The sequence below is a fragment of the Elephas maximus genome, chromosome 17 (genome assembly GCF_024166365.1).
Source record: "Elephas maximus indicus isolate mEleMax1 chromosome 17, mEleMax1 primary haplotype, whole genome shotgun sequence".
Lineage (NCBI taxonomy): Eukaryota > Metazoa > Chordata > Mammalia > Proboscidea > Elephantidae > Elephas > Elephas maximus.
This window is the reverse complement of record NC_064835.1, coordinates 88817665-88835102: the sequence shown is the minus strand read 5'-3', so window position 1 is coordinate 88835102 and position 17438 is coordinate 88817665. Positions and strand designations below refer to the sequence as shown.

The 17438-nt window shown below is 42.9% G+C and overlaps 1 protein-coding gene across 1 annotated transcript in view; it reads right to left on the bottom strand.

Annotated features, from left to right (window-relative positions):
* STARD7 (StAR related lipid transfer domain containing 7) overlaps positions 1-17182 on the bottom strand; it is a 31292-nt gene extending 14110 nt beyond the window's left edge. The window contains exon 1 of the mRNA XM_049856718.1: positions 16567-17182. Coding sequence (XP_049712675.1) covers positions 16567-16892 — 326 coding nt within the window. The 5' untranslated portion in view covers positions 16893-17182. The remainder of the gene's footprint in view (positions 1-16566) is intronic.
* Between the last annotated feature and the right edge of the window lie 256 nt (positions 17183-17438).

Here is a 17438-nt window from a genome sequence, read left to right as displayed (position 1 = left end):
TTACAGTCTTTAAAAATATTTCAACAATAACAATTAGTCTTCTAATGTAATTATACACCCAATTCAATCCTCCGTACACACTGAAACCTCAAAATTTAACAACGTAAAATGAAAGAACTAGAATTTCTGAGGCATTATCTCTGACTCCCTGAAAGCTGGATACAAAGAGGACCCATTCTAAAGCACGAGGTTAAGGAAGGCTAGGATAGCCAAGGTCCCAATAATTTACACTGATCCATGGCAAAGGTCATTCGTACGGCTATTCTTAGAGGGGCGATCAACATAGGGTGCTCCTTAAATTGACAAATACCATTCAAGATGGAAAGAGCCCTGGAGGTGCACTGGTTAAACTCTAGGCTGCTAACTGAAAGGTCAGCAGTTCAAACCCACCAGCCACTATGCAGGATAAAGATGTGGCAGTGGGCTTCCATAAAGATCACAGCCTTGGAAACCCTATAGAGCAGTTCTACTTTGTCCTACAGGGCCGCTATGAGTCAGAATTGACTTGATAGCAATAGGTATTCAAGATGGTGTGGCAACGGCAGAATTTTCTTCTTTAAAATTTCCTAGCACAATATGTGAAATGCTCCCTTTGTCACTCCTGTGTGATTTTACAAGTGATTCCAGCCATCCCAAACTGAGTCCCACCATTAAAAAGTCCAACATTACAAAAACTCCACCCAGACACACTTTCAGCTCAGTAATGAAGTCACTCCCGAGGATCCCCCCTCAGCCAAAGACTGGACAAAAATCAAACACCTATGCTCATCTAAAGACTTCACCAAAAGAGTAAAAAGACCACCTACAGATTGGGAAAGAATTTTCAGCTATGACATCTCCGACCAGCGCCTGATCTCTAAAATCTACATGATTCTGTCAAAACTCAACCACAAAAAGACAAACAACCCAATCAAGAAGTGGGCAAAGGATATGAACACACATTTCTCTAAAGAAGATATTCAGGCAGCCAACAGATACATGAGAAAATGCTCTCGATCATTAGTCATTAGAGAAATGCAAATTAAAACTACGATGAGATTCCATCTCACACCAGCAAGGCTGGCATTAATCCAAAAAACACAAAATAATAAATGTTGGAGAGGCTGCGGAGAGATTGGAACTCTCATACACTGCTGGTGGGAATGTAAAATGGTACAACCACTTTGGAAATCTATCTGGCGTTATCTTAAACAGTTAGAAATAGAACTACCATACAACCCAGAAATCCCACTCCTCGGAATATACCCTAGAGATACAAGAGCCTTCATACAAACAGATATATGCACACCCATGTTTATTGCAGCTCTGTTTACAATAGCAAAAAGTTGGAAGCAACCAAGGTGTCCATCAACGGATGAATGGGTAAATAAATTGTGGTATATTCACACAATGGAATACTACGCATCGATAAAGAACAGTGACGAATCTCTGAAACATTTCATAACATGGAGGAACCTGGAAGGCATTATGCTGAGCGAAATGAGTCAGAGGCAAAAGGACAAATACTGTATAAGACCACTATTATAAGATCTTGAGAAATAGTAAACCTGAGAAGAACACATACTTTTGTGGTTACGAGGAGGGGAGGGAGGGAGGGTGGGAGAGGGTTTTTCTATTGATTAATCAGTAGATAAGAACTGCTTTAGGTGAAGGGAAAGACAACACTCAATACATGGAAGGTCAGCTCAATTGGACTGGACCAAAAGCAAAGAAGTTTCCGGGATAAAATGAATGCTTCAAAGCTCAGCGGAGCAAGCGCGGGGGTCTGGGGAACATGGTTTGCGGGGACTTCTAAGTCAATTGGCAAAATAATTCTATTATGAAATCATTCTGCATCCCACTTTGAAATGTGGCGTCTGGGGTCTTAAATGCTAACAAGCAGCCATCTAAGATGCAGCAATTGGTCTCAACCCACCTGGAGCAAAGGAAAATGAAGAACACCAAGCCCACATGACAACTAAGAGCCCAAGAGACAGAAAGGGCCACATGAACAAGAGACCTACATCATCCTGAGACCAGAAGAACTAGTTGGTGCCCGGCCACAATCGATGACTGCCCTGACAGGGAGCTCAGCAGAGGACCCCTGAGGGAGCAGGAGAGCAGTGGGATGCAGACCCCAAATTCTCATAAGAAGACCAAACTTAATGGTCTGACTGAGACTGGAGGAATCCCGGCGGCCATGCTCTCCAGACCTTCTGTTGACACAGGACAGGAACCATCCCTGAAGACAACTCATCAGACATGAAAGGGACAGGTCAGCGGGTGGGAGAGAGACGCTGATGAAGAGTGAGCTAATTATATCAGGTGTACACTTGAGATTGTGTTGGCAACTCTTGTCTGGAGGGGGGATGGGAGGATAGAGAGAGAGGGAAGCCGGCAAAATTGTCAAGAAAGGAGAGACTGAAAGGGCTGACTCAAGACGGGGAGAGTAAGTGGGAGTAGGGAGTGAGATGTATGTAAACTTATATGTGACAGACTGATTGGATTTGTAAACGTTCACTTGAAGCTTAATAAAAGTTATTATAAAAAAAAAAAAAAAAAAAAAATTTCCTAGCACAATATGTGAAATGCTCCCTTTGTCACTCCTGTGTGATTTTACAAGTGATTCCAGCCATCCCAAACTGAGTCCCACCATTAAAAAGTCCAACATTACAAAAACTCCACCCAGACACACTTTCAGCTCAGTAATGAAGTCACTCCCGAGGATCCCCCCTCAGCCAAAGACTGGACAGGTCCATAAAACAAAACGAGACTAACCCGAGGGAGCTGGTGGGCAGTGCGACGCAGACCTCAAATTCTCATAAAAAGATCAGACTTAATGGTCTGACTGAGGCTAGAAGGACCCTGGAGGTCATGGTCCCCAGACCTTCTGTTAGCCCAAGACAGAAGCCATTCCCAAAGCCAACTTTTCAGACAGGGATTGGACTGGACCATGGGATGGAAAATGATAGTGGTTAGGAGTGAGCTTCTTGGCTCAAGTAGACACATGAGGTAGCTCCTGTCTGGAGGGGAGATGAGAAGGCAGAAGTGGACAGAAGCTGACTGAATGAACACGGAAACACAGGGTGGAGAGAAGGAGTATGCTGTCTCATTAGGGGGAGAGCAGCTAGGAGTACATAGCAAGGCATATATAAATTTTTGTATGAGAGACTGGCTTGATTTGTAAACTTTCACTTAAAGTACGATAAAAATTACACACACACACAAAAAAAAAGACTAAAGGGGCACACCAGCCCTAAGGCAAGGACTACAAGGCAGGAGGGGACAGGAAAGCTGGTAATACGGAACCTGAGGTTTAGATGGGAGAGCGTTGATGTGTCATGGGGTAGTTAACCAATGCCCTAAAACAATGTGTACTTACTGTTTAATGAGAAACTAGTTTGTTCTGTAAACCTTCATCTAAGGTACAATTAAAAAAGAAAAAATGAGGGGGGGGAGTGGGGGAGTCCAACATTCTGGCCCAATAATACCAGGCCAGGCTCTTGATCCTGAGGACTGGAAGGAACAGGGAGCTGCACCAGTAACATTTCAGTGCATGGAAATAAAAAGGAGCGTGTTTACAATTCAACACCTCCCCTGGCCTAATCCAAAACAAATTCCAACTGCAGAATGAAAAACCGTAGCACTCGGTCAGAACAAAGGATAACCACATAGCTCCTCAGCCTGAATGTGAGGCACTGTGATTTCGGTACAGGGAGCTAGGATTACAAGAATCGCTTTACAAACGACATCAGCTACTTAATTTAGAAAGCAAAGTGCTTCTGTTGTTTTGGCCTCAATCAGACTTTCCCAAAGTGACCACTTTAATGTCTTTTACAGTACAGTGAAAAATCTTACACAGAGTATCTGTATTCTGGGAAAATTCTAAAAAGGTCTATGACCGCCCTCTCATGGCGTGGGTTTAAAACAGTACATAGTGTACTGAATAAAAATATGGATTCCTGGGTTAGAAATCTAGCCCAATGCTCATTAACTAGAATTTTAATTACTTAACCAGTCTTATCTATTTCTTAATCTGTAAAATGGGGAAAATAACAGCCTCTCACAGGTTGGTTGTGAAGATTAAGTAAACTTAGATGTAAAGCGCTTAGTACCTGGCACATAATAAGCTATAAAGTGTTAACTATTAGGATGTTGACAAACAACTAACAGGTACAGAAAAATCTGATTTCACTGTCTTGACACCCAATTTAAAATGTGGGCACTGGGTTTTTACGTATGAACTGGCAGAACTGTTCTGGAGGATAACTGACAAACCATAAGAAAATGCTAAAAAAATGTGTATACCCTTTGACCTACAAATTATACTTCTTGAAATTTATGAACGTTATGTATTAATGGTTTCACATAAAGAAGATTTTACCTAAATACTGTTATTTGTAACGGCAAAATATTAGAAACCACCTAACCATGCAACAAAAGGTAGTAGCAAAAATCATCTATACGAGACCAAATAGTTGACAATTACTCTAAAGCAAAGATGAGAAGGTAATAGAGCAGGGAAACTAGATTACTGGAAACCTAATAACCAGAACAGAAATAATGAGAATGTTGACACTTTGTGAAAAATGTCACTGAGCAATTTGTGTAGAAATTGTTAAACGGGAACCTAATTTGCTGTGTAAACTTTCACGGAAAACACAATAAAATATTACTTAAAAAAAAAAAGAAGTACCATACCAAAGCAAGATGTGAGTAAGGGAGTAAACAGTGCAGGGGAAAAAGAGGTTACACGGCAACTCTCTGCACCTTCTGCTCAATTTTCCAATAAACCTAAACCTGCTTTCAAAAAAAAAAGAGAGAGATTATAGCATAACATTGTACAGCTGTTAAAAATTATGCTGTTTTGAAAACAATACTTGATAGTGTAGGAAAAAATTCATGATATACTATTAAATGAAACGGGTTGAGAAACTTAAGCACAGCAAGGCACACACATATATGTTTATATACATTTAAAAGTCTGGAAAAAATATAACTGAAATATCAACAGGTGCCTGTGGGTAGTAGAGCCATAACTGAGCTTCTGTTTTTTTGCTTCTCTTATTAAATAGAAATTCAAAGTTATTTGTTAAAGTGCATCGCTACTAAGACTTCAGCCTAACTCGGTGAAGCACGCACCACACTAAGAATAATCTGTTACTCTTGCAGGTATATTTTACATCAGAATCTGATCTGCTTCACTGAAAATTACCAAAACCAATTTAAGCAGTTAACCTGAGAAACTTATTAAAAGTGTCTATCTCCAACTAAACAGGTAATTAAAGCTATTTGAGAAATGGTTTTATTATGTCATGTTAAGAAAAGCTACTACTTTTATCAAACATGCTACAAGCTATTACATCTAAATAAAACTAAACGCTAGTGGAAGTATTTAGTGTTTTCCTTCCATAACTCACTCACAAAACGTGAGAATTTCTGAATATTCAGGTGACACGAACAAAATGTTCTGTTTATATTCCTCTAGAGAATAGAAAACTGGCTTTTCTGCTTTAATTTCCAATACTTTTTATAACTTAAAATTCAATAATATTCCTTAAGTGGGGTATCTTCCAAATTATAGCAGAAATAAAACTTGGTAAAACAGGATCATCACTTCAATGACAGATAAATCCAAGTACTCCCATAACTTCAGTTAGGCTGCTGCTGAGACCTTTTCTTTATTTTACAAACTATTTTAATGAATTGTTTTACATTACTCAACATTTACTCCTACCTGTTCAGCCCCATATTTATCCTCTTACACCCATCCATTCTCCTACCCATTCATTCACTCATCCACACATTCATTCACTCAAATATTTACTAAGCTCCTGTTGTGTGCTAGAGAGGCAAAGATGGAATGGTCCTTGCTTTCAAGTAGTTCATCACCTGGGTTAGACATACGCTGTTGAGTGTCACATCACAATCAGACGTACAAAGCTTTGCCCACCCAGGCTAAATTTACTAAATTGTTATCAAACCAGCTTTTCCCCAAGGTTTTTCTTCACTTAATAGCAAGTTACTGTGCTTAAGTCATTAGTTGAACCTGCCATCGTGTTCACATCTGTTCTGCTGAAGTGAAGCCACAGTACCATCCGCCCACGGCCTCTCCATCGTCTGTGAGCCGTACAGCCCAGCTGAGCTGCTCCTATCACCTCTGGGTTTCCGTCTTCTGCGAGCCGTACAGCCCAGCTGGGCCGCTCCTATCACCTCTGGGTTCTTCTATGTTTTAGAGGGCAAAGCCAGGACCCTAGGTAGGCGCAGCCGCCTCTGCCTCCTGGGTCTGGTGATTTCTCCAGGAGTGCTAACCTCTTCTAATTGGCCTAAACAGTAATTAATGCCTTGGAACCTCTTTGAAGGTACTGTAAATAAAAGGGCAGGAGTCCAAGACTGAAGTGACCAGAGATCACAAGCAATGACGATGAATTGTTCTCCTAGAGGTTTTTTTTTTTTTTTTTAATTGTGCTTTAAGTGAAAGTTTACAAACCAAGTCAGTCTTTCATACAAAAACTCATATATACTCCTAGATGCTCTCCCTCTAATGAGAGAGCACACTCCTTTCCCCCACTGTTTTAGTGTCCATTCAGCCAGCTTCTGTCCCCCTCTGCCCTCTCATCTCCCCTCCAGACAGGAGCTGCCATTAGTCTCATGCGTCTACTTGAGCCAAGAAACTCACTCTTCACCAGTATCATTTTCTATCCCATATTCCAGACCAATCCCTATATGAAGAGTCAGCTTTGGGAATGGTTCCTGTCTTGGGCTAACAGAAGGTCTGGGGACCATGACATCCGGGGTCCTTTCCTAGTCTCAGTCACACCATTAAGTCTGGCCTTTTTACAAGAATTTGGGGTCTGCATCCCACTGCTCTCCTGCTCCCTGAGGGGTTCTCTGTTGTGTTCCCTGTCAGGGCAGTCATCAGTTGTAGCCGGGCACCATCTAGTTCTTCTGGTCTCAGGTGATGTAGTCTCTGATTTATGTGGCCCTTTTTATCTCTTGGGCTCATAATTACCTTGTGCCTTTGGTGGTCTTCATCGATGAGACTTTCTTTATAAAACTTAATTAAGAAAACATTAGACGGTTCTTTGAAGTACGCTCTGAGTATATACCTAGGAGTGGAAGGGCTGGGAATGCCTGGTGGTGTAGTGCTCAAGCGCTACGCCTGATAACCAAAAGGCTGGCACTGCGAATCTGCCAGGCGCTCCTTGGAAACCCTATGGGCAGTTCTACTCTGTCCTATAAGGTCACTATGAGTCAGAATCAACTCGACGGCAACAGGTTTTTTGGTTTGGAAGTACTGGGTCATATGGTGACTCTATACTTAACCCCTGTGAGGAGCTGCCAGACTGTTTCCCAAAGTGGCTGCATCATTTTACATTTTCATCAGCAATGTATGAGGGTCCCTAAAATGTGTCTTCTGATCCCTGCCCCCCCCCAAAAAAAAAACCAGTGCTGTCGAGTCGATTCCGACTTATAGCGACCCTATAGGACAGAGTAGAACAGTATCAAGTCTAAATATCTTCTCTGACACCAACTGCAAGTACAGTTCTTTTTCTTCTGGCCTTAGTCACAGGAAGCTAGGTCAGATCTCATAGGTTAAAGGGCACAGTCTTCCACATAAGCCAGAGTTTGGGAGTCCCCAGGATAACTGCACTTCTGACCTACTGGCTACAAAGTTCAGGGGTTCCCACTACACCCTCGGGTTTGATAATTTGCTAGAATGACTTAAAGAGTCCAAGAAAAGTACTACACTTATGATTACAGTTTTACTGTAAAGGATACACAGAAGAAATGCATATAGGGTCAAGTCTGGGAGGGTGCCCAAAATGGAATTTCTGTATCTCCCAGGGGTATTAACTGCCTGGTACATCAATGTCTATCACCAACCAAGAAGTTCACTTGAGCTTCAGTGTTCAGTTTTGACTGGGGTTTCATAATATAGGCATGACTGATTGAATTATTGCCCAGATGGTCAAACTCAACCTCCAGCCTACTCCCTTCCCCAGAGGTCAGGCCGATAACATGCAGTAGGTCTTTCTGGTCATTCTGGTGTGGCCAGTTCCTACACAACATGAATCAGCTCATTAGCAGATCGTATCAGGTGTGGTAGGAAGCCCTCCAGGAATAACAGAAGACATTCCAATCATCCAGAAAATTCCAAGTGTTTCAAAGTCGCTTCACAGAAACAGAGGATAAAGGCCAAATTCTTTGGGTAAAGTAAGTTTTCACAGCAGTTCCCATTTCTCCATATTCTCACCAACATTTACCATCTAATCTTTTGATTCTAAGCCGCCCTAGTGAGTATGAGGTAGCAGTTCACTGTGGTTGTGATTTGAACATCTTTTCATGTGATTATTGGCCATTTGTACATTTTCTTTATTGAAATAGCTACTCAAATCCTTTGCCCATTTTTAAATTGGGTTATTTGTCTTTTTATTGTTGTGTTCTAAGAGTTCTTTACAAAACAATATGTATATAAATTTTTGAATGAGAAATTAACTCGAACTGTAAACTTTCACCTAAAGCACCATCAAAAAAAAAAAAAAGTTGTATTCTGGATACTGGTCCCTTAACAGAAAATTTGCAAATACTTTCTCCCATTCTGTAGGCTGTCTTTTCACTTTCTCGATCCTGTCTTTTGAAGCACCAAAGTTTTTAATTTTGATGAAATCCAATTTATCTATTTTTTCCTTTGGTTTCTTGTGTTCTTGGTGTCATTATCTAAGAAACCATTGCCTAATCCAAGGTCATGAGAATTTATACCTACATTTTCTTCTAGAGTTGTACAGTTTTAGCTCTTACATTTAGGTTTATGATTCATTTTGAGTAACGTTTTCTATATGGTGTGAGGTGGGGGTCAAATTCATTCTTTTGCATGTGGCTATCCAGTTATTACATAGCCATTTGTTGAACGGACTATTTTTCCCCCATTAAATTGTCTTGGCACCTTTGTTGAAACTCAGCTGACAATAAATGTAAGGGTTCATTTCTGGACTCACAATTTTATTCCAATGATCTATATCTCTGTCCTTATGCCAGTGCCACACTGCTTTGATTACTGTTTTATTCTGGGTACAAAAAACTACTAGAGCTAATAAACAAGTTCAACAAGAAAGATAACCTACAGAACGGGAGGAAATATTTACAAATCATGTATCTGGTAAGGAATCAATATCCAGAATACAATGTTGTGAATAATTTTTAAAATGGCAGGTGTGAACTCTCCAATTTTGGTTTTCTTTTTCAAGGTCGTTCTGGTTATTCTGGGTGCTTTGCATTTCCATATAAATTTTAAGATCAGATTATCAACTTCTACAAAAAAGAGCCACCTGGGATTTTGATAAGGATCCCATTGAATCTACAGATTAATTTGGAGAGTACTGCCATCTTAATATTAACTTTGCCAATTCATGAATATGGGATACCTTTACATCTACAGTGAAACCTGTGAGAGCCAGAACTTGACTGGACTGCCTTATTTTTCCAGGTCTCACGAGTTTTCCACCTTTGATAGGATGCAGTCTTATCACTTTCTATCGCTTGCTTTAGAGGAAAATATTTGAGTTTTCCTTCTCTGAGAGGTTCCCACATTACACAGTTCTGGCTTTCACAGTATTTCTGTTGTTTTTAATTTCCTTCAATGATGTTTTGTAGTTTTCAGTGCAAAAGTATTATACTTCTTTTGATAAATGTATTCCTACATATTTGACTCTTTTTGATGGCATTGTGAATAGGAATTGTTTTCTTAATTTCATTTTCTGATTGTCCATTGTTAGTGTATAGAAACAAAACTGATCTCTGTATACTGACCTTGTAATCTGCAACCTTACTGAATTTGTTTATTAGCTCAAAGTTTTGATGATTTGTTAATATTTTCCATACGCAAAATCATATCATCAGTAAATACAGTTTTACTTCTTCCTTTCAATCTGGATGCCTTTTATTTCTTCATCTTGCCTAATCTCCTTGGGTAGAACCTCCAGTACAATGTTGAAGAAAAGTGGTGATAGTGGACAACCTTGTCATGTTCCTGATATTAGGGAGAAAGCTTTCAATCTTCCACCATTAGTATTTTGTCAGCTGTAAATTTTTCACAGATGCCTTTTATAGGTTTAGAAAATTTTCTTCTATTCCTAGTTTGCTGGATGTTTTTATCATAATGGTTGCTGGACTTTTTTCAAACCTTTCTATGTCTGTTGCGATGATCATGTGAGTTTTGCGTTTTGCTCTATTAATATGTGGAATTGATTTTTGTACGTTGAACCACACTTGCATTCCTCTATAAATCCCACTTGATCATGGTGTATAATTCTTTTCAGATGTTGCTGGTTTCAATATTTGCTAGTATTTTGTTTGGGATTACATAGTTTTAAAACATACAAAATGATACCATATATTATACCGTATATAATTTAGAGATGTATATATAGAGAGAGAGAAAGACATGGGTGGGAATTAGATACAACAAACTGGGATAATGGTTGCATCAGGGGGCGAGAGAATTCAATTGGAAAAGGGTAAAAAGAAAGACTTATTATTTATAACACTTTACTTCTTAAAAATAATCCCATTCATAATCTTTATATTATTCTTAAAACTTTTTAGAAGTCTACGACTCTTTATAATACTAATAAACAAAAACATGACTTGCATTTTTCTATTAACCTTTAAAACGGCAGATAGAGAAATTACGGCTGTCTATGTCTGATACAACTCTTCTGCAGGCTGATGAAGATAACAACTACTGATGCCCTCTATGTGAAATGCCCTTTTACCCTTAGCAAACTCCTCTTCAACCTCTGAAAAGCCTCATGCCTCAAACGTAACTTCATGAAGAATTAACTAGCCCTTGGTTAATTTGGTTAGCTCAGCTGCTAACCAAAAAGTCGGCAGCTTGAATCCACGAGCCACCTCTTGGAAACCCTACGGGGCAGTTCTACTCTGTCCTATAGGGTTGCTGTGAGTTGGCAACGGGTTTCCTCTAGACATTTACTTTTATTCCTCTATAGAGACAGATCCCATTATACAGTAATTAATGTATTTCTATATCTGCCTCCCTTACTAAACTATAAATGCCCTAAAGGTCCTGAATGTCTTTCTCTTATTTGTATTCCCAGTGCCTAAGAAGTGCCTGCTAACATTAGACATGTAACGAAATTTTACTGAATACATTAGGTAAACAAGTCAAAATAAGATGGAAGTAGGCCTTAATCATTAAAATTCCTACTAAAAGACTACATTATTGTTTTAAAAGCCAAAAAAATTAAAGTTACACTGGTAATCCAGGATAAAAGGTTTAGAGCAATCCAAAGAGATAGTGAGTCTAGAGATGTGTTCTAGTTCTGACTGTGCCTCCAGCTGGCTGTGTGAACTTAAGGCAGTCGTGTTTGAAATGATCTCTTTTTCTTCACCTGTGAAATAAAGATTTCTTGAAGGTTCCTATTAGCTCTAAAATTTTATTTTGCTGAATTTTAAACCTTGAACTTGAAATATTTATGTGGAGGACATTTGTTGTTTTGACCACCTGAAATATCTTCCTATTTGAGAACTAAAAAAAGAAAAAACCAAACACGTTCCGGTCAGTCGATTCCAACTCATGGCAACCCTGTAGGACAGAGCTTCATGGAGTAGCCTGTGAATTTGAACTGCCGATGTTTTGGTTAGCAGATACGCTCTTAACCACTACACCAAGAGGACTCCCCTATTTGAGGAGAATCCCAAAATAGGTGCAATGAGGCACCTTGCACCTTAGTAGTTAGAGTACAGCTCTGTATTAAGTGAGGTTAGAGACTCCCCATACAGGCTTTGAATCTGATGGAAATAACACAAAGGCACAGGAGCTTTTGGACATCATTCTCAGTGATCACGGAGGTTGAAGAGTCCAACAGTGCAACTGGTCTAGGGGCAGCAACACAAGCAACACTGCCCTAAATAGATCACTCCTGTTGCAGGTCAGGGTTGCTCTCTCAGCCAACCTATACACTGGTCTTCCTGTCAGTGCTCTGAGTGACGTAATACCCTTCTCCACTTAGTAGTTTGTTCCTTTTTGGCTTAAGTTAAGCAATCTCAGTTTCTTTGTCTGCAACCAAGAACTCTGACCGATACAATTTACATTAAAGTTTGGACAAAAAAAAAAAAAATGTTTTAATTCGTAATTTAAAGTTTAAAACCAAGACTGACTGCAAATGTATATAGAAATAGTGAAGAAGCCTTAGAGCAGGCAAGAAGATCTTGCAGAGGAGAAAGCAAAAGCAAAATCACATCTAGATTTCTCACAGAAAAATTCAGGTATCCTATGGTACCGATTATGGCATTTTTCCTTCAATAACAACTAAATATCGCTCCTGAATGTCATTCTTAACACATAATGAAAAAGGGCAGGGATGTTTCCACCAGTAGAATGTCTTATTAAAACAACAGGGGCTCCTAAAAGAATTACAAAGTAATGAAGTTTTAAGATGAATGTCTACAGGCAATATTTTTTAATGGCCTTCTAAGACCCAAGATGGACTAGAGCCTCTGACCCACTGCTTAATCAGCTTCTCCTATATAATGAAAGGTCACTAGGTAGCCTTGATTAAAACTTTGAGACTAAGTCTTGGAAAAGAGATGGAAATGTCTTGTGAAGGCATTCTTTCAAAAGCACAGTATGAATGCTGGAGCTAGAAAGTATCATGCAAATGCAAATTACTAATATAGTTATTAAGCCCCAAGGTTTAACAATTCCTGAGGGACCTCTCAACTTCTAAATGTTGACATGGCAGACATAATTAGCACACAGGAGCAAAAAGTCACTCACTGTCATAGACATGGAGAAAGGAAAAACCTCTATACATATCTCTGTAGCCTTTTCTGCCAAATCTTGTTTTGACAGGAAGGGCACCCAAACCTTGGTATCTAAGAGACTTCAACAAGTAATAAGGAGAGAAAAGAAGGACAAAAGAGATTACTCCCAAAAGAGTAATAGAAGCAGTGGATCAAAGAAAGTCAATGCTTCCATTTCAGTATTTGATTTAAAGGCTGGACTGACAGCTATGGAGACAGGGACATACAACCATGAAAACAGAATAACAACACATCTGGCTCACCTAGTGGTCTTGCCTTCAGTCTAGAACTTGATATAAAACTCCAAAATTATTCAAATGAGCCAACCCTGCAATTAGAAATGTCAACAAGACACCTGCCTCATTTTACATGCTCCCCTCCTCAAATCCCAAATTAAGTCAAAGTTAGGAATTTTCAAGTACTATTGATATGTGACATACCTAGAAATAAAAGACTTCAAAGAACTCATTGCAATTCTGGGCTAACCAGTTAACCATTAAATAATGAAGACAATCTCAAAAAGTTGAGGTCAGCTCTTATGTAGTTCTGGTTACCTAGGAAGGGTACGTCAATAAGATACCCTGAAGTGACAGTGGCAAAAAACAGTAATAATTCCTTTAAGCCAAAAAGACTTTATGTTGATGATTTATCTAGCTAATACCCTACTGAAAGGTTAAAGTTATTCTGAATGCCCTGGAAGACAGAAATGGGGGGTAATAGCCAATTTTCTTCATGAAACGTTACTGGCACCTATTTACTCAAATTTCTAGAGCAATGAACCGTAACTTAAAAAATGGGAGGGAGGGGGTTATGGAACACTTTCCCCAAGCTCTCCATATTTCTTAACTTCCTTCCTCTTTTTTAATGCTTTAGTTTTTTTAACTTTGCAAAGCAATAAAAAATTGCTACCATATTTTTCCTTAAAATTTGCCCTGGGCTCACAAAATAACAGCTTGCTTTTGATCAGTATTTCAAAAACAGTGATCAAAAGTTACTTTGTTTGCTTGTTTAATTGAAGCCAGTTGGGTAAGAATACTAAAACATGCATGCATCAAAAGATCTGATTTCTACTCCTGGCCCTAGCAGTGAGTCAAAATCACTTTACACAAGTTGCTTCCTTTCTAGAATTTCCTTGCTGCTGCTAGATTAATGAGATCCTTAAAAAAAAAAAAAAAATTTTTTTTATTAAGATGTTCTTAAGTGCAACAGAATAGAAAGCAAGGTTATTCTTCATTCTGAATTAAAACTCAAATAATATAAAAATAACACATGCCAGTTTAAAGCATACCTTCAAAGAGATAACCTGCCACCCCATCACTGCTTAGCCCAGACAGCAGTATCAGAATTAGTTTGCACCAGGACAAGCTGGTACAGAAAGAGCCAACAGCTGTGATTTAGGGGCCATGTGACAATCAGGCTTTTCATCCACTAACAATGAAAAAGAAATGCACTTGCCGGGAAACACTCAACTGTGCTCCATTATGGAAGCTACCCAAAATCAAGTAACAAGAGAAAAAAAAATCTAAAATGTCACAAGCTAGCTATGACAACCTCAGCGGGGCTTATTTTAAAGCAAACAGAACACTTAAAAACCAAGCAAGAAAAATTAACCTGTACCCAGAATATTTTATTCAATAAAATACAAACACGACAAGCTCTCAAAACAAAGAGCTAAAGAACCACAGTATAACCAAGATGTAGCTGAATACTGAAAAGCTTTATTATATGACTTCGCAAATGTTAGGGGGAAAAAAAAAACCTCAGGATAGAAAACTTGATCCAATTTTAAGCATGAGAAAAACAATTCAAGTGTAAATTGGACAATGAAATGTTAAATGAGCGCTTTAACAGAACCACCCAGAAGCCGGTCAAAGGCACCTTAGAAGTGCTCTGGCTGGCCTTCATTTGACCTTCTGAAATTCCAAAGCTCGTAACCTGGAGCAATGCCTCTTCAGGAGTTGGGTTAGAACCAAGAGTGTTTCAACTGTACTGCGGTTTCAGAGACAGCTGGAAGGGAGGGTAAAAGAAGGGATACCTCGCCTGGTATCCTACCTCACCACAGCGGGCAATGAATGACTACTGACTCAAATGTTCACCACACTCATTGCCTAGCCGGGATTTTTTTTTTTTTTTTTTCTGCTCCAGCTCACGTGAAGGAGAGAACTGCTGAACAGAGGCTCTAGAACATATCCTTGAAAACACATGAAGTAGGCCTAACAGTGTCATCTACCACCTAAGCCTCAAAACTACTCAGCGCCTGCCTCCAAGATATCATCTTCCCTCTTTGGCACCCAGTACACCTAGGCTATCCCCTCCTCCACAAACAGATCCAGTTGGGGATTTTTATCCCAAACCTCACCACTGTGGAACAGGGGTATATTGTCAAAAATAGAATAATGAAAGTTCAAACAGTTAATAATGGTGCAATTTAAAAGTTTTCATCTCGTAATAATTTTTATTTCCTCACACCTGAGACTGATTAAAGCAAATGGACAAGTGGCAAAAGAATACAATGTAAATTAGGCGATCTACCTATCAGGCTTTGCTACCCCAGTTTTGTGAATAAGGTTGTGTGTGGTTCTGATTTTAAATGGTGTTTATAAAACAGCCATCCTCACCGCTAGGAAAAATATTCCCAGTTCTTAAAATAGACTTTACTTAACCAAAAACTGTGAAATGGTTAGCTCCCTACTGAAGAAATGTCTAGAATAAACATACTTGTGTGGGATTTATCGGAGCCCTGGTGACCACCGTGGTTAAGAGCTACGGCTGCTATCCAAAAGACAGCAGTTCGAATCCACCAGCTGCTCCTTGGAAACCCTGTGGGCACTTACACTCTGTCCTATGGGGTCGCTATACGTCAGAATCAACGCGACAGCAATGGGTCATGGCTTGGTGTGGGATTTATCAGGGAGAGGGGTTTGTTCCAGGGTCCTGAAATCAGCCTCACACGCGCTTCCGCGTGAAGGGGCAGAGTCGGGGGAGGTGAATAAGCCCCATGGAAGACAGGTCAGAAACGACCAAGAGCCAGAACCCCGAGGCGACGGACGCAAAGGCAGCGCCGACGGGGCTTCCCCGAGGGCACCCGAAAACGCTGAGGCTGCGCGGAGCCTCGGAGCCACGGCGGCGCCCGGCTCCTCGCACGGCAGTGTGGCGTCTGCACGGCTTCGGAGCCCGCGGCGCCCGCGCTCCCGAAATTCCGGCCGGGCGCTTCCGGGCTAAACGCCGGGCCTTCCCAGCCTCGCGACTCTGCCCCGACGGGGGTGCCACTCGGCAAACTGCAGAACGCCACCCCGGGCCACGCCGGAAGCCTGCGGGGCGTCTGCACCCTTCAGGGCCTTGGGGGCGACACGCGCAACGGCCTCTGCCTCCACGTCCCCGTTTCCCTCCCCAACGTTGTTCCCTTCGCGTCCTGCTCCCCCTCCGAGTCTCCGTCCCACGCGAAGCCGCACGTCCGGCTCCAGGTTCTCGGTTGACAGACCCGAGGAGCACACGGATCAACCCCGAACCCGGCGCCGACGGACGCCCGGCGCCCCTGAAGGGCAGCGTGGAAGCGCCCATAGGGTCCCGAGGCCGCACCTCGCCGCCCGCAGGCTGCCACACCTTCCGCCCGAAACCAACACAAAAGGGGCAAGAGAGGGACGCGGCTGGCGGAGGCCGGATCCACCCGGGGCACCGCCCCGGGTCACCGCAGACCCGGCCCAGGACCCTCTGCCACCCGACGCCCCCGCCCCACGGCCGAGCAGCGCACCCCGGACCCACCTCTGCAGCTCCTCCTCCTGGATCCGCTCCTCGTCCCACACGAAGGCGCCGGCCAGGGCCGCCATGAGGCTGCTCACCGGGCCCGGGCGGCCACGCAGCCGGCGCCACAAGCGACCGAGGAGGCCGCGGCGCGCGCTCTCCGAGTAGAGGCGGCCGTAGAGCTGCGCGATCTGCTGCGCGCGCCGCACACGCAGCCCCGTCACGAAGCGGCACTGGCTGGCCAGCAGCGCCGGCAGGCCCCCGGCCCGCGCCCCCGCCGCCGCCGCCGCCGCCGCCGCGCCCGCCAGCCAAGCGGCCACGGCGGCCGGCGGCCTCCGCGGGAACATGCCGCGCTCGGGCTGTGGCAGGGGAACCGGCCCGGGAGCGAGCAGGCGCCCTTCCGCAGCTCTCCTCAGCCGGCCGGCCGGCCGGAGCTCGCCTCACTGAGCTGAGACCCGCAGCCGCCCCTCAGCCGTCTGCATCAACTGCTGAGGAAAAGTCCGCCCTGGGGCGCGAGCCGGGCATGGCAGGGGCCGCGGAGGCGTTCCCGGTCTCCTGGCGCCCCCGAGCCGCCACAGGGGCCGCGGTGCACAGCGCGCGGGAAGGAGCGAGGCGGGCGGCCGGGCCCAGAGGCCCCAGAGCTCCCAGGCACCCCTCGGCGCCACATGCGCAGAAGGCTCGCGGCCTCCCGCCACGCTCCACCGCCCCGGCCGTTGATTGGGCGCGGCGCGGCCTCCTGGCTGCTCATTGGGGCCTCCGAGTGCCAGTCACCCCCTCCTCCCGCCCCTCGCGAGCGCGCGGGGCTTCTCTCCGACAAGGTTGGTGGTGCGGCCGCCGGAGCCGGTCAAGGGCGCCGCGAAGCGTGACCGTCGGGCCCCGCCGCCGCCATCTTG